Source organism: Dryobates pubescens, chromosome 6 (assembly GCF_014839835.1).
Source record: "Dryobates pubescens isolate bDryPub1 chromosome 6, bDryPub1.pri, whole genome shotgun sequence".
Classification (NCBI taxonomy): domain Eukaryota; kingdom Metazoa; phylum Chordata; class Aves; order Piciformes; family Picidae; genus Dryobates; species Dryobates pubescens.
In genome coordinates, this window is record NC_071617.1 from 27,179,355 (window position 1) to 27,197,076 (window position 17,722).

The following is a 17,722-nucleotide window of genomic DNA, read 5'->3' on the forward strand; positions in this document are numbered from 1 at the left end:
TTGAAACAGAGGTTTTCATGTGGGAAGTTTTCAAAATGATTGAAGTTTCACAATTACTGTTACTAATATTGCATTAAGGCGAAGGATGGAAAAACACATTCTGAGTCTGTGTGCAGTCTGGGTACAGTACTCAGAACCCAACTCAACAAGCCAAAATCTTTTGGAAAACAGTGCCAATGATTGTGCAGGGTAACCAGTGGCAGCAGCTTTGTATCTGAAATAATCTGAATTTTATGAAGTCAAGACAAAGCTAAGACAAGCTACCAGTCAACTCCAGCTTGTCTTAGAGAAACTTCCTCTTCTGGGAGACATCAGAGTGTTTTGACCACCAGTACAACTTGAATTTTTGATGGTGGGCAGAGCCTCCAAGTCCCAAATATCAGCCAGTTTCCCTTCACAGAGGATGCTCTTTATTCCCCAGCATTGGCAGGTCAAGCAGCAGCCAGCCTCATCAGTGTTTCCCTGCTACCAAGAAAGGCAGGAAGGTAGGCATTTTCTCCACCACAAAGGCAAGAGCTGTCTGCAGCAAGCAAGCTCAAGCCTGGCGTTGCACATTTAGCAAATACCAAATGTTGAAGATGTGTTTTACAAGGTAGGGGAATGAAGCTGGTTCAGCAAGCCCAAGATTCACAGAGATGTGATTGCACATGACAGAATTTGGGAGTTTCATCTTCCAGAACAGATGGCTTCACTACAAAGTTTGAAAGAAAGGATAAGGAAGGACAGAGATGGAAATGCAGCTGGTATGGCCTGTGGGTTTATTGTTTCCCAGCCTCACCTGAAGCACTAAGATGTCAAACTCTTGTCCAGCCCTCATAAACTCCTGTCATTGACAAAGCCAAGGACAGTCTGCACAGCTTGAGGAGGGGGCCTTATAGAAATGCACCACACCCCACACCACCACTCCACCTCCCCAGCACCATTATCCCCTGATACCTGTGGCCCTTGCTGGTGACCAACAGCAGGGAAGCTGCTGTCCTCATCCACAGAGAGCTGAGACCATTCTCTAAAATCACAAATGGAGATTAGCAAATGACTTGCCAGTCTGTAGACTAAATAGAATTAGAATCACAGAATGGCTTAGGTTGGAAGGGATCTCAGAGATCATGTGCTCCAACCTCTCCAACATGAGGAGGGATGCCTCTTAACTAGACTTGGCTGCTCAAGACCTCATCCAACCTGGCCTTGAATAACCAACCTGGGCAGCCTATTCAGAGTCTCACAACCCTCGTACTGAAGAACTTCTTCCTAAGATCCTTTCTAAACCTACTCTCCCTCAGCTTCAAACCATTCCCCTTGTCCTGTTGCTAGACACCCTTAGACACAGGCATAGCTATTGGGTAAAGGCCAGATTAGAGAAAGGATGCTAGCAGAGAATCATAGAATCATAGAATTGTTAGGGTTGGAAGGGACCTCAGGGATCATCTAGCTCCAACCCCCCTGCCATGGGCAGAGACACCTCGCACTAGATCAGGTTGCTCAGCCTGGCCTCAAAATCCTCCAGGGATGAGGCTTCCACCACTTCCCTGGGCAACCTGTTCCAGGGTCTCACCACTCTTGTGGTGAAGAATTTCTTCCTAACATCCAATCTGAACCTTTCCATTTCTATTTTTGTTCCAATCCCCCTAGTCCTATCACAACTGACACCCTAAGAAGTCCCTCCCCAGCTTTCTTGTAGCCCCCTTAAGATAGTGGAAGGCCACAATAAGATCTCCTCGAAGCCTTCTCTTCTCCAGACTGAGTAGTCCCAACTCCCTCAGTCTGTCCTCACAGCAGAGCAGCTCCAGCCCTCTGTTCATCCTCATGGCCCTTCTCTGGAAGTGTTCCAGCATGTCCAGGTCCTTCCTATAATAGGTGCTCCAGAACTGAATGCTGCATTCCAGGTGGGGTCTGACCAGAGCAGAGTAGAGGGGGAGAATCACCTCCCTCAACCTGTTGGCTATGCTTCTCTTGATGCAGCCCAGGATGTCATTGGCCTTTTCTTTAGGGCTGCTTTCAAGCCAGTCACTGCCCAGCCTGTGTCGGTGCTTGAGATTGCCCCAACCCAGATGCAAGACCTTGCATTTGGTCTTGTTGAACTTCATGAGGTTGTCATGGGCCCGCCTGTTCAGCCTGTCAAGGTCCTTCTGGATGGCTTCCCTTCCCTCAAGCATGTCTGCTGCACTACACAGCTTGGTGTCATCAGCAAACCTGCTGAGGGTGCACTCAGTGCCACTGTCCATGTCACCAACAAAGATGTTAAACAAGACTGGTCCAAGTACTGATCCCTGAGGGACTCCACTTGTCACTGGCCTCCACTTGGACATGGACACATTGACAGCCACTCTTTGGGTGTGGCCATCAAGCCAGTTCTTTATCCACTGATGCACATAAAAATATATCCAGATGCACATAAAAATCTCCCCAAAATCTCACCAATTGGTTTAAGACAAACCCTGGTGTCTTCCTTAAAGTGAAGAAATTGTCTATAATCAAGCAATTGGATTCAAGAGGCCCCTTCCAAATTTGTGCAGTACAAATTTGGTAATTGCATATCATGGAGGAATTATTGACATTGATGGTCTGAATGAGGCAGTAATTAGTTCACTAGCAACAAGAAACAGTAACCTACTTTTGCAGTGTAGCAAAGACTGGAAGAGGAGAGGAAAAGGCAAGGAAAAAACCTCTAAGTTGCTTCACCCAGCAAGTACTGCCAGTCATCTGTAGGAGGATATGTTCTCCTCTAGTCACATACCTGGGGAACCACCCAGGATGAAGACTTTGGAGACAGAGCACAGAGTCACACTTGGAGTGCAGCACCAGGATTATATTATTATAACTGTGTAGTTTATAAATAAGGGGGTGGGGGGGGGGGGGGGGGGGGGGGGGGGGGAACCTTGATTGCCTTGAAATTTGAATTGATGCAAGCTAGGTGATCATACATGAGATAAAAAATATTTGTGACACCCAGTGCACTGCTGTTTGCTCTATACTGACTCAAAACTGCAGCCAGCTCTGGGAAATTGTTACTAGGAATGGGCTTTTTCTCCCACCATGCTCATCTCAGTAGTGTAGATACACTTGAAACATGATAAATATGGTACATATGAAAAATATGATAAACAGAAGCCAATACTTTTGCTTTGCTGCCATCATTTTATTCCCAGGAATAAAATGATCAGTGTCAGTTTGAGAGAGCAAGGGTTACAGATGAATACAGAAGACTGAAGGACCAATTTTGTGAGTGGAAAAGTACTAGTGGCTTCAGGATGAGCCCTGTGGCTTCTCTGTTTATAAAAGCAACTGGTTTAGCCTGCCATAACCTTGGGCTTTAATGCCCACAATGCTCAGGTCTTTGATATCACAGTGGTGTGTGCAGTGGGAGAACCTGAGTTTGGGTTTAATCTTATCTTCTCAAGGAATTTTAACATTGTCAGAAACAATTGACCTGCAAGATGCCATTAGACACTTTGAGAAATACTGGAGCGGCACTATGCACCACTCAGACTGGCTCCCTGATTTTCTTTATTCTCATATTCTTTATTCTCTTTTTTCCAAAGACACAGAAATCCAGGAGTGCCTAAAGCCAGACTTACTGAAAAGGAAATTATTTTCTCCACGAATCCAAGCCCCTGGAATGGTCCTGTGCATGATTGAAAAATGTAAAAAAAAAAATAATCTGTTTCTGCTTTTTGTCTTCATTACATCTGCCCAAGAATATGTGTGGGGTTTAGAGTATTTATTTATTTATTTATAGTTTTTCTTTTAATTACTTCTTATTTTAGTTACATTTTCTGTTTAGACTATTGACGTCAGTAATGCAGTACCATAACATGCATTATTTCACAAATCTAGTCACTGTCTGTGGGGAAGAGTCAGGCTGGAGACAAGTGTCAGTATACCCAGTCTCATGTTCTTCTCCTGCCTAGGACTGGGTATTCACATCTTTTGCAGAGAGAGCAACACATCTGCACAATAGGGCTGACTGATCAATTCTTTGTTACACAAAACAAAGGGGGGAAAAGCATTAACATGCTGAGATGGTGAATAATATGGATTCCTAAGACTACTAAGCATTTGCCGATACCTTGGGCTGAGCATTTGGATGTCTTCCAGCCTCACAGTCATCTCTAGCCCTGGTGTTTGTCTGGTGTGAGGCATGGTGACAGGAGTGGAGAAGAGACACTTTGAAGTCAGTGAAGGGAAGCTGCAGAGCCCCACTCACTGGTGGGCTGACTGAGGTGAGCTGTCTCACACAAGCCTTCCTTAGTGTTTGGAAATGTTGAATACATTTGTGCCTCCATCTCACCTCTGCCAATAGCCCCAGGGGTGCACAGACAGGCAGCCAGGGCAGGAGAGCAGGGTGGCATTGCTGTTGCAAGCCCACAGGTAAGAAAACTTCTCAAGATGAGTCACATAAAGTCTATGTGGTTTTCATGCTGGCTTCAATATATGTAGAGTCATCTGGGTCTGACTGGCCAGCTCCTACAACAGCTACAACCCTCATGGTATTTGCAAGAAGAGTCTGAGGTGCCTTTGATGGCTGCTTGGCCACAAGAACACAGTAAGAGAAAAAGCACAGTTCAAGAAGAAGATTTTGGCAGAGTATGCATGAAAAGATAGATGTTGAAAAATTTAGTCTTCTTTAAAGGGGCATGCAGCTCATGTCCAATGGCATTACAGGTTTTTATTTCTTTAATTTGAAAGTATGGGAGGGAAAAAAAAAAAAACAACACACCAAAAAAGCTAGTTAGGTAACATCTGTTTGATCCCAGCATTGAGCTGCCTAGTATATATACAGTGCTGCATCTCTGAAGGCCTTGTGTGTGTGTGTGCTTACTCTTCAGTCTCAGAAACCCTTCAATGGAAAATAATTCATTTTAATGGTAATCTGCTTTTGGCTCAAGACCTAAACCAAGTAAGGTAGTATTGACCAGCAGAGAAGTCAGCCACTTAGCATTGCCAAGGTTACTCATCAGGCAAAACAGTTCTCTTGCTACAGCAACACCCAGGTTATTATCACACAGTCTTCAGTTCCTACTGTCTCTAAGTGCACATCAAAATACTTTCATTGAGGCCCTCAAGGACATGCAGCAAATGGGGACTTCACAGCCAGAAGGCCCTAGCTGCAGGAAGGTTAGTTCAGCAAGCCCCAGTTAAATCTTGTAATCTAATAAACAGCCCTAACTATTTTTGTCCACATAGACATAGCAATTTTTCCTTCAGTACAAGCTCTGCAAGAATCTGAAACCACTGCCCTCTGTGCTGGGTAGTATCTGTGGGCTGTCCTCCACACAAGTCTCTTTGGAACAAAGATAGCCCCATACTGGGCTGCCTGCCAGGGGCCATACAAAGGGACTTCTTGCAGCTCAGGCCTTATCACTTCTCTCATATTTTACAGGTTCCTTTCCCTTCATGGCAGATGGATCATATCCATCCACATCAGGATGTGCCTGCTTTGAAGGTGTAGCTCTGGGGCAAAGGATAAAGTTGGCTCCCTCTATGATATGATGTGGGCTCCCCCTACAATAAGAGCTGGGCTTCTCTACCGACTGCATTATCTCTCAGAAGTCACATTTCTATGCTCAGCTACATCCACAGCCACTGTAATGCTAGATCATATACGTTTATCTAATGGTGTGATTCTGTGATCAGCCCACCAGATAGATTCCTTCAGTAGATGAGTACACCAGGCAGCAGCTACTGGCCCCCTGAGCTGGCAGATGGAGTCAGGGAGCAGTATAGTTCTCCTGTAATCCAGGAGGAAGTAGTTAGAGACCTGCTCAGCCACTTGAATCCCCACAAGTCCATGGGACCAGATGGGATCCATCCTAGGGTGCTGAGAGAGCTGGCAGATGAGCTGGCCAAGATGCTCTCCATCATTTTTCAACAGTCCTGGCTCACTGGTGAGGTCCCAGAAGACTGGAAGCTGGCCAACGTGGTGCCCATCCACAAGAAGGGCTAGGAGGAGGACCCAGGGAATTACAGACCTGTCAGCCTGAGCTCAGTGCCAGGAAAGATTATGGAACAGGTCATCTTGAGTGCAATCACACAGCACCTACAGGATGGCCAAGGGATCAGGCCCAGCCAGCATGAATTTAGGAGGGGCAGATCCTGCCTCAGCAACCTGATCTCATTCTATGATCAGGTGACCACCTGGAGGATGTGGGGCAGTGTGGATGTAGTCTACTTGGACTTCAGCAAGGCCTTTGACACCATCCCCCACAGCAAACTCCTGGCCAAGCTGTCAGCCCATGGCTTGGACAGCAGCACTCTGTGCTGGGTCAGGAACTGGCTGGAGGGCTGAGCCCAAAGAGTGGTGGTGAATGGTGCCACATCCAGCTGGCAGCCTGTCACTAGTGCTATCCCCCAGGGATCAGTGTTGGTCCCATCCTGTTTAATATCTTTATTGATGATCTGGATGAGGGGATCGAGTCCATCATCAGTAAATTTGCAGATGACACCAAGCTGGGAGCAGGTGTTGATCTGTTAGAGGGTAGGAGAGCTCTGTAGAGGGACCGTGACAGGCTGGACAGATGGGCAGTCCAAGGGCATGAGATTTAACACATCTAAGTGCCAGGTTCTACACATTGGCCACAACAACCCCATGCAGTGCTACAAGCTGGGTTGGAGTGTATGGAGAGCAGCCAGGCAGAAAGGGACTTGGGGGTACTGGTTGACAGCCAGCTGAACATGAGCCAGCAGTGTGTCCATGTGGCCAAACAGGCCAATGGCATCCTGGCCTGTATCAGGAATAGTGTGGCCAGCAGGAGCAGGGAAGTCATTCTGCCCCTGTACTCAGCACTGGTTAGGCCACACCTTGAGTCCTGTGTCCAGTTCTGGGCCCCTCAGTTTAGGAAAGATGTTGAGTTGCTGGAACCTCTTCAGAGAAGGGCAACAAAGATGGTGAGGGGTTTGGAGCACAAGCTCTATGAGGAGAGACTGAGGGATCTGGGGTTGCTTAGCGCTAAGGGAAGACCTTATTGCTGACTAGAACTCCCTGAAGGAAGGTTGTAGCCGGGTGGGGGTTGCTCTCTTCTCCCAAGCAAGCAACACCAGAACAAGAGGACATAGGCCCAAGCTGCACCAGGGGAGGTTTAGGCTGGCTATTAGGAAGAAATTCTTCACAGAGAGAGTGATTTTCCATTGGAATGGGCTGCCCAGGATGGTGGTGGAGGTGTTTAAGAGGGGACTGGATGACTCTGACTCTTCACCCATGACCGGAAGCCACTGTGCAGTGGGAAACATTTGTGAAACTGCTCTGTGGAAGGTCAGCAAACTGTGTGTTCAATATATCTTTGATTCACTTTTCCCACTGCCCCCAACAAATGAAAAATCAATCATGGAGTTTATTTAAGAATCTTTACTCTTTTTTTTTTTCCCAATTTAAATTATACTTCCAAAATACAAGTGAAAAGAAATCACAATGAAATATGCTGCTAATTTCTACAGAATAGTCTAAATAATAATGCACTTACATAATTTACAAAATTTACCTTCACAATAAAATAGGAGCACTTAGATCAACATTTACATATTGACAGAGAACATGGTCATGCACCCATCTGCTTCTGATGCTGTTTCCTGCTGGACTCCCTTCAGAAGACCGCAGCCTGCAGTTGCATGCAAATCCTTCTGCAGGGAAAAAGCCCTGCCAAAGTCTTTCTTGGTGCAGGGACCTGCCCATAGGATGTCAAAGAGACCAAAATGGTGGCAAATATTTGCCTTTTTTCCATCTTAAAGTTGCTGCTCTGGCACATGAGCATACATTGAGGTTTTTTGCGGAATCCCCTGGCAGAGAATTTTGCTTCACTGTATTAGGCACTTCATTATAAAAGTTATTTATTATGGCTTATGCAAAATGAATCAATTTCCTCAAGATATGTACTTGGCAGAGTCAGTGGGTGAAAGAGACATGTCCAAGGGCACACTTTGAGTCAGTGTTTTGGTTTAGCATGCATTAGATATTTGGAACATATAACTTAATATCAGTCCTGAAGGAAGTATTTTCTCAAGACCTGATCTTTCCAGCAAGTCAAGCACTCAGTGTATTTTAAAGCATAGTATATCTCACTTTCCCCCCCCCCCAGTTATTCACAGCTAGGGTTTTCCCTCTTACATTAAGTTAACTAACAACCCTACTGTTCGGTGTGCCATTGGGAGACATATCCCATGTATGATTGTCTTAAAAGCCTACACTGCAGGTTGAGGGATTATTTACACATCTTAACAGGCAGAAAAAAAAGTTGTAGTTTACCAAATAATAAATATAGATCAACAGAGTACAATATCAAAAGAAAATAAATTAGAATGGTTCTCCCAGGTGTTGAATTCCCTCCCTTAAGGCCTGAGCCAGAGACCATAAAACAAACAAACAAAACCAAAATCAACCCAAAACATTAAAAAAAAAGAAAACAGTGATTTTTTTTCAGTGGACTTGAAAAGGTTTTGGATAGAGCTTCTTATTAAACACTGGCTGTTTGAAATGAGATGTTTAATTAAGCTGACAGATATGTGAAATCTATATGACCAAACTGCAAAACTTACCTCTAAAAGGAGTATTTTGGGTAAAACAATTTAAACATTGGTATGGTGTTTATTAGGAAGATTGTGGTGCTTGAAGATTGTCTCGACAATAATTCAGCAGCAAGGAAATAATCATACAATTAAGAACACAACGTATTTGTGAGGCAAATACGTGTTAGTGCACATGATTTTCCAAAAACTTCACTCCTCAGCTACATTTGTGCATATTTCAGAACACTTCTAACTAGGCGGTTAATAACAGTCTTCTCACGACTATAGCTAAGTTTGCCATTAGAAAAATCAACTGGAAAACAGTTAGAAGTAACTTACTCAAGAACGATGCCAAACTTCAGGTCTAAATGTATCAGAACCCTGAGACATTTGGAATCTAAGTAAAAATCTTAAAACTTAAGTCTATCAAACTTCAAAAAAAAAAAAAAGAGAGAGAGAAAAGTTTAAAAGCAGTGAATCTGCTCTCAGAATTGCACACTCACCAGGTTTGTAAACTTTACATGAAGGCAGTGATGCGCTGTTCACTGTAAGAGGTATAACGTAGATTTTCTGCACAAAGCAGTGCAGATGCTTTGTCTGTAATTTACTTCACATCTCCTTTTCCTCCTCCTTGAGGATTAAGCATGTAAAGTAATTCAGTAGCTAAAAAGTTTGTCTTATAGTAAAGGGTTTACATGGAAGGGGGGGTGACAGGTGTCCATGTGGATGCTAGCCTGGCATGTGCAGAGGCATCGTACTGGCTGTCAGGCAGGTCCGTGGGTGCCCCGCTGTCATACAGAGGGGAGGCAGAGGCGGTGGCAGCGACCGGGTGCGAAAGGGCAGTGTAGTGTGCTGGAGAGCTGCGTAAAAACTGGGAGCTCAGGCCATTGGACATCCCGCTTGACTGAGACACTGGCGTGATGGTGCTGTTACTCACAGACCATAAGTTAGGATACTGACTGAAAGAGGTAAAGTGATAAACAAGTCGTTAGTGACTCTAGTACCTACTGGCAGTTGCTCAGGTCACAACACAGCTCCTAAGCTGGGTGCATTTGCTGGAGACAGTGAATTTCTTTAGGAAGTTCCCACTGTGCAGTAGGAAGGATCCCCAGGCAAGCTTTGTGTTCCTGGCACACCATCAATACACCTAATCTCCTGTTTTCTAATAGCGAGTTCCAGCACAAGGTATACAAGCAAATTTTATACCAGGATGAGGAATGAACAGGATGGCTGAAAAATGCAGAGCGTTTTGAAAGGTGATTCTTGACCCATGCCATACCCTTGCCTCAGACGGAAGGCATGTGATAGAGGTGGCTGGACACAGAAGGTGTTGGACCCAGGCAGGTTTAAATCCATTGCAACAAGGCTGTAAGAGCCCTAACGCCCCTTGGTTGCATCTGTAGTCAGAGAAGAAGAGATGCCTACAGACAGCAATTTATCCCTCCTTATTCGTCATCTCATGTTAGAAGGGAAAGAGACAGATTGATGGCTGAAGATTGCATGGGCACTACAGAATGGGATGCTTGAAAGGAAAAATATGCCTTGTCAGAACACTACAGCTTCTGCAGTCTCTCTCTCTTCTGAATACATATATACACACGTGAATTAAAAGAAATGAAGTGATTCAAGAGAAACACAGCGAGAAAAGCTTCAGTCCTGATTTATAATACTACACAGCACTTTCTACCTATTGATCCCAAGCAGTTTAATGATAGTCTTACTTTACAGATAGGAATTTCATCAAAAAAGGGTGGCAGAAATGCCTTTCCTGAGGTTCCTCACTTCCAGTTCTACTCAGTGGAGTTTGCAACTTTCCAAATACGTATTTTGGGGTCAGACAGAGAAGGAAGTGCTAGGAAGACCCTTTTACTTGATCAACATATGTTCAAAACTAAAACTCATGTTCAGTCTGATTTCATGTGCATGGCTGAAATCATAATGCTTTCCACAAATGGAGCGGTAGGTGTGAGTTGCTGAGCAAGATGCTTAAAACCTCAGCCCTCTGTGGTTAATAGCAAAGATTTTCCCACCTTATCTGTATTTCTTTAGACTTTCAAATTTAGCTCCGAAAGGGACTGACTGTAAGCTACATCTGTACTAAAGGATCCAAAAGTTTAATTAACATAGTAAGTACAAAGAGGAGAAAAGGTGTTTTTATAGGATAACAAAGGGTTTCACCTTGTTATGCTGGCTTGTGTGGCAATGCTTAAGTAAAGACTTACTGCCCCAACTGCCTGCCCTTTCTCCACCCTGGAGTTCATTGCCCCTTTGTAGCAGAAGAGTTTGTGCAGACAGGGGGAAAAGCAGTGGCTAGTTAAAATGAAAGAGATCAAAAATAAACTGCAAAAACATCATTCTTCTTAGAAACAATGAAGGGCCATCCTCAAATTCAATGGAACTGATTTGAAATCCTTAATCTATCAAATATTGCTGTCACAATGTCTGCTTTTCCAAATCCAAAAAGTAAAATAAAATAATTTATATGTTTCTTCAATCTGTTTTCCTTGTGAATAGTCATAGAATCACAGAATGGTAGTGGTTGGAAGGGATCTCTGGAGATCATCTAGTCCAATACCTCTGCTTAAGGCAGGTTCACCTAGATCAGATTGCACATAAACATGTCCAAGCAAGTTTTGAAAATCTCCAGAGAGGGAAACTCCACAACTTCTCTGAGCAGCTCATTCCAGTGCTCCATATTCCTCAGAGTAAAGAAGTTTTTGCTTAAGTTCAAGTGAAACCTCCTGTGTTCTAGTTTTTTTACCCATTGCCCTTTGTCCTATCACTGGGCACCACTGAAAAGAGCCTGACCCCATTCTTATGACATCCACCCTTTAGGTATTAATATGCATTGATAAGATCCAATGTCAGTCTTCTCTCTCCAGGCTAAAGAATACCAGATCTCTCAGCATCTCTTCATAAGAGATATATTGCAGTCCCCCTTCTGGAGCATCTAAGTGCCCTCTCCAGTTAGCTAATGATTCACACCTGGCCATAAAGATTTCTAATTTGTCATGAGTTTTTATCTCTTTTTTCAGCCTTCTCTTCATAGAAAGAATCAACACACCAATTTGTGGGCTGCTGAGGGATGGTCTCCTACCTGGAGCTGGTAGCTGTGCCAGTGCTGTGACTCATGGGCAGCATTGCTGTATGTGTTGGAACTCCTAGAGAAGACCAGTTGTCATGGGACTGCAGCATGGAAAGGCAGGCAGAGGAATTATCGGCATAGGCTGCTGAGAAAACAAGCAAGCACTTAAACACACAAGAATCAGACCAAATAATGATCTTGTATTCAAATACAATATATAGATTGATACCTACCCTGCCATTACTGCCTCACAAAAAACAAAATGATACCCACAGAGAAAACTGAAGTCTGCTACCCCTTGTGTCAAGCTTACATTTTCACTGGCACTTTCCCTGCTGATGCTCAACTAACTGCAGTCTTATTTCTGTCAAGCATATATGGCCAAAAAAAAGCTGTCTTCAAACCACCTGCTTCATGCTTCCTTATTCAGTCAGTAGGAAGAAGTGGGCTTCTTACTTACACTATCCCAACTGCTTTTCCAGAGGACCTTCTTTATCTCTGTCATCTCCATTGGCATTAAGAGTCTGACAGCCCTGGATAATAGCAGCATATCAATGAATATGCTCACCCAGTTTTGAACTGAGCATGGCACCATGGGCTCTGAAGTCTGCCTTAAGAAGTACCAGGAATGACTGGACTGTAACTTAAATTTCTCAGGGCGTGTGACCACAACTGAATGGCCAACACAATAAAGGCACTAGGAAGCTATATAAGGAGTCTTATACAGCCATCCAGAGTGAGAAAGAAGTTGCTGTCACAGCTGGCTAAGGGAAGAGGTTCCTTTCTGAGGATCAGAAAACAAAAAGGAACACTGGAGGTGTTTCATTCTTTTCTTCTGTTTCAAGTTACAAAATTTGCATAACATTTCAAAGATGCAAGAAAAGCCCACAGAAAGCCACTTTTTCCCCTTTAAAATGTACTACAAAGCAACACACAAGATTGGTCAGGCTGCACCTAGAAGCCCATGTATTACTTCACAACTCAAAATGTTTCTTTCTTTCTAATGGGAACCTCCAATATCTACACAGCTTTAAAGACAAAAATTGTTAACAGGCCGTTGCCAGAAGGCGAAAAAAAAACCCAACACCCACAACAACAAAAAACACCACCACCAAACCTCCCTCCCCCAAAACAAACAACCAACCAACCAAACACCAAACAAAAACCACCAAAACCCCCCCAAACCCCACTATTAAAAACATCCTTCTCTCCTCTCCCTAAAGTACTTAAGGCACTAAGCCTTGAGCTATTTCTGAGCATGACTTTTAAACGGCTCTGCAGTTTACTCTGCTCCATATTGTTTCTGTGTATCCAGTTGTGGTACAAGCACTTAATGTTTACTGCAGCAACAGTCAAGCAAAATTGAATCAGGTCCTCAATTAGTATGTGTTTATAACAAGTGACACTAGCAAAACCAAACACAGAATTCTTAATTTCATTGCATTGCCTATAACTAAGGATTAAAATCCTCACGTTCAAACTTAATAACAACAACAACAACAAAAAGTTTAAGCTCAGTGGTTACAGGAATCCAAAAACATAAGACAAATCCAGCCCAATATGACCTAATCAGTTAGCGGAAGACAGGTCTACACACCCTGTTTTTACATCATAAAGAGATTGTGGATGCAGGTACTCATCACCCCCATTTCTTTGCAATGCTGGCCCCAAGCCCACTGCACAAATGAAGCTAGATAGAGACCTCAGTTTCTACGGCACTGTCCAAGATGCCCACTGCTCAAAGCTTGCATCCCTCAGCTCCTTTCCCATTGTTTTATAGAGCTGCAACATCAGACTTACTTGGTGAGTTGTTTCTATGAGTGTAGGGGTTGGGGTAGGGGGCAGGACGGTGGCTCCTCAGTGATGAGTACCTTTCACAGCTGTGAGCAGAAGAGAGTGACAAGGGGGCTCCAAACTGAGGGTGAGGATTGGCAGGTGGGCACAAAGTCCCAGTTCCCGGAATAAGCCAACTACCTACTGTGGGGAAGCAAGACATTTGTAAGGTGGGTATGTAAAGCAACCAGGAAGGGAAAGAATCACCGCAATGAGATAAAAATCAGTCCTCTATCATTGAGGAAGTGTACATTCAGGAAAGGAAACTGTTTCAACATGGCTGAAAAATCTGGATCTGTACGATTTATGAATGTGATCTTATGAAGGGAAAATTTGACAGCAGCTTAGGAGAAGCCCTAAATCAAACTAACATGATTTCCTAAATTAGCATTTAATTACAGTCACAGTAAAGGAATACTGAAATGGTTAATCTCTCCCTTACATAGGAAATGTGTGATTAGTAATAGTGTAGTCTTCACACTGCCCTTTGGCAGTCTCAATCTATAGCTAAGCCCTGAGGTTTCTCAGATTACTAAGAAGAACTCTAAAATATAAGCATTTTCACTGAAACAAAATAATTCCTGCCGCAACTCAACTTTCCCCCTTCATAGACTGCAGAGATTTTTGGCAATAATCTGTTAAACCAGAAATCATTAAAACACTAATGCTTTTCATTAATCTGAAAAAAAACACCCCACAATTAAACAAATGCCCCTCATTTTCTTAAAGTACTTAAAACACAAATATAATTTCAATAATTTTCTGGTATATTTTGAAATAAACTTTTGTCTCCATATCCATATGAATGTCCTTATATACAAAGGTAGCTGGCTTTTTGAACATGAAGGTAAATGCAAGATTCTATTAGAGGATTTTGAATGTAATACAGAAATCTTAAGCACACAAACACAGATCACAGTGTTTATATGATCATAAACCTGCATGAAACACAATCATGAGGACTGGTAATATTATTCTCCCTATAAACTAGCAAGTGAGACAGCAAACATCACTCTCAAGGTTCTGCTTAACAGATGAGATAGAAAAGATTAAAGTTGTGTTCATGGTGCAAAATGAAAGGAAACGTACACTGAGAATACCCAGATTGCTGGTTGTCTCCCACTTCCTCCATCATGTCTTTGTGATCGCTTCTATGAAAGAAAATATGTTGTATTAGTGAAGAATAAGTTTTTGTAAACTGTGTAAAAGAATCATCACTTTAGAATGAGCTCTCACCTTTCTTTTGCATCAAGAAATGCCTTTGCAAATGGATTGTATTTAATTTTTAAAGCTGTGATCTAAAAACAACAACAAATATCTTTATTGGCAAGTATCACCATTCATTATCATGCAAATATTAGGATTCGAATTAGGACTATCTATTGAAGTTAGTGTAATCACAGTTCTGAAGAAATAAGATTAAGCCCATACTACCAACCTATGCTCATCAATTAAATAGCCCCTAAAGTCTGAAGTAGTAGCAGAGGGCTAGGAAGAGGCTGAATTACCATGGTTTATTATCAGCTAAGAAAGAGTTATAAATAGCTTCACATTGCAAGCCAGAGCAGAATGGACATTAAAAAGAAAAATCTCAAAAAGATTTGTGATTTACAGATTTAATAAAGATCAGGGGGCATTTTGGCTAACAGGCAAAGGCCAGTTTTGAAGACAGCACCTCCAGTTATTTCACTGAGTAGCTGAAAATGATGACTGTCTTTCCTACTGTGCTTTTTTGTCCCGCAGAGTATTTTAAGAATTACTCTCCTGCAATAAACTTGCAGTACATACTAAGAAAAAACAGTTATCAGAACTTGGTACTATTATACATTCAGAGGGCTTTTTGTTCACATTTTATATTTAGCTTCAAGCAAAGCATGGAAAAAACTGAAAAACATGAAACAAGAAGCATTATTTTGCTCTGAAACCTGCACTTTGCCACTTGAAACCTCCAAGTACTTTCATCCTTTTTCCCCTGCTGTGCATACCTCCTCATTCTGGTAGGCCGTCACAGCTATAAACTGAGTCTCTGGGAAGGAATGGCTGGTGATCATCCGCTGTGGGCCACCCACTCGCACTATATGAATCCTAGGTTCATACTTGTGCAGAGAGTTCAACATGATCTGTGAAGCAAACAGATAGAGCAGGTAAGCAGTGACAGAGCAGTGGGAGAGGCTGGCAAGCACAGAGAGTGCCCAGTTTTTAAAGTATCTATCTGCTAAAGTATCTATCTTTCCAGCAGGAGAAAAAGGCAACAGGTACCAATAAACTAAAGCTGCAAGAAGAAGCAATGACCACTGTAGTCAGACACCCCAACTTTTTGCCTAGTTATTCTCATCCCTGTTACTTGGCACAGTCACGAACATGTTGGTGATAAACAGCCTGAAAGACACATCTACTGTACCGCTGGCATTCTCAGATGTTCAGACCAGAAAATTTGTTTTTAAAAAGTCAGAGCACCAAGGCACCCATCCTCGGTGGGAAGACTCCCTCTGCTGAGAGAACTCAGTTTAGGGCAGGGGAGAAAGTGCGACCCACCCCAGCAGGTTTGATAACGGTAGTATTGAAAAACAGCGTTAAGGAGGGCGTGAGAGGTGGCTCGGCAGGGCCCAGCCGAGAAGAGACAGAGTGAGACAGGCTGGTCGAGCCCCGCAGAGCAGAGTGAAGGTGATGCGCTGTGGGGGCAGATCCCGCCGCCGGTGCCGGCGCCGGCGCTTACCTGCCCGCCGCCGTTGAGCTTGTTGGTGAGTTTGACTTTGCTGAAGGAGACAGGCGCTTTCATCCAGTGCGCCCCAAAGTTGGGCGAGTCGGGGTGGATGTAGACGCAGCTGGGCGCCTGCGGCTCCGGTTTTCCGCCCGGCACCCACTCCCCGTTCACATACTTCCAGCGGTGGCCGTCGGCCGCCACAAAGTCCAGCAGGAAGGAGTACATAGCGTTGGGGTCCAGCCCCGACACGCTCACCTTCAGCACCGGGAACATCCTCCTGCAGGGCGACACGGAGGCGCGAGGCAAGGCGGGAGGCAGCCCCTGCCCTCCCCCAACTCAGCCGGGCGGCCGCCGCAACCGGGACGCCCTCGCCCCCCGTCCCCGCAAGACGATGTGCGCACGCCGAGGAGATGAGAGGGGAGCAGGAGAGCGCGGGGTCCGCGGCATCCCTACCTGCCGTTTTTGGTGACGATCATCTCGTTGGTGAGCTCCTTGAAGCGCAGCCACAGGTCGTTGTCCTCCAGCGCAACCCGCAGCTCCCGCTCTGTCGGGTCCCCCTTCTCGCTGCCCGCCTGCAGCTCATTCTCCACAGCGCTCAGCAGGTGATCCACGCGGTACTGCGGGGTCTTGCCCGCGCCCTCTGTGCCGGGGGAGCTCATCCTGGCCCCGCGCCCGCCTAGAGGGGCAGCCACCCTGGCACAGCCCCAAGTGGCGGCGGGGCCGGGGTTGACTCCACCTGACCTCACCGGCCCCAGCGAGCGGGAGCGGACAAGGGGCCGCTGTTATACCCCGCCATAAACACCCCCCCGGTGACATCACGATGCCGGCGGGGGGGCCCTGCTGATTGGCGGACGGCCGCTTTGATCTGGGCGGCCGGCCTTTCCAATTGGCTGCCCGCGGCCATATCACAACGGTGCCCGGGGAAGCCTGTGATGTTAATTGCAGCCCACGGGATTAAACGCTGCTATTTTATGTAAATCTGCCCCCAAATGTTTGCACCTCTATCAAAGCCGCCGGGCCGGGGCTCCAGCAGCCGCGGAGGAAATGGCCCATCTCGGCAACAGCCTCATAACCTGCGCGCAGCACCTCCCGCCTCCCCGCAGCCGTCATCCGCGGGGCCACCGGCCCCGCCACAGCAAGCCCCCGGCTCTGGTTTCAGGCTCCCTGAATGGGAGACACCCCGCAGCCCCCGAGCTGCTAATTCATACTTAAGGAAAAATATAGGGAGTCCTTCTTCCTAGGTTCTCGCGGACTGCCTCCCCCCCGCCCACTAACACAAACTTCCCACGCTTTCTTGTCATGAGTCGCGGCGCTCCTGCTGAAGTGAAGGCTGCAGTTAAGCAATGACAACCCTTGCTGGAAAATTCAGCCAAAAAGCCGTAGAGCAGCTGACCAGGAACCTGGCACATGTAGGGCCACTTCTGCCAGCGTTTCCCCAGCGAGCACAAGAGCCCACGCGTGGGAAGGGCGCAGAGTTTATCTCCCACCGCCGACACAAGCAGTGCCTTCGCAGCCGCGAAAATCGGCCACGGTGGTTTCGAGCCACCCCACCTAAATGAAAATATACTTTTAAAAAACGTATCTGTAGCCAAAGCAGCCGGTTG

At 45.2% G+C, this 17,722-nt stretch overlaps 1 protein-coding gene across 2 annotated transcripts; it reads right to left on the bottom strand.

Moving 5' to 3' along the window:
- Window positions 1–8,950: 8,950 nt before the first annotated feature.
- Window positions 8,951–16,898, bottom strand: TBXT (T-box transcription factor T). 2 transcript variants are annotated; one of them, XM_054162772.1, is made up of 8 exons: window positions 16,572–16,898; window positions 16,131–16,395; window positions 15,400–15,534; window positions 14,651–14,712; window positions 14,504–14,565; window positions 13,382–13,558; window positions 11,594–11,723; window positions 8,951–9,455 (listed from the first exon to the last, which is right to left on the bottom strand). In XM_054162772.1, exons 1-8 carry the CDS (start codon window positions 16,775–16,777, stop codon window positions 9,188–9,190), a joined length of 1,305 nt encoding a protein of 434 aa, XP_054018747.1. In that variant the 5' UTR covers window positions 16,778–16,898; the 3' UTR covers window positions 8,951–9,187. The 2 variants fall into 2 exon arrangements, with proteins under 2 accessions (XP_054018747.1, XP_054018746.1); XM_054162771.1 differs by having other exon boundaries at window positions 11,594–11,726.
- Window positions 16,899–17,722: the final 824 nt, after the last annotated feature.

Bases quoted from the DNA above. Each gene is read 5' to 3' on its own strand.
- TBXT (XM_054162771.1), bottom strand. From the start codon at position 16,777: ATGAGCTCCCCCGGCACAGAGGGCGCGGGCAAGACCCCGCAGTACCGC. The intron at 14,566-14,650 runs GTGAGAGCTCAT...TTTCTTTCATAG, and splicing joins TTTCTTGATGCAAAAGAAAG to AAGCGATCACAAAGACATGA. The intron at 13,559-14,503 runs GTACGTTTCCTT...GCTTCCCCACAG, and splicing joins GCAATCTGGGTATTCTCAGT to TAGGTAGTTGGCTTATTCCG.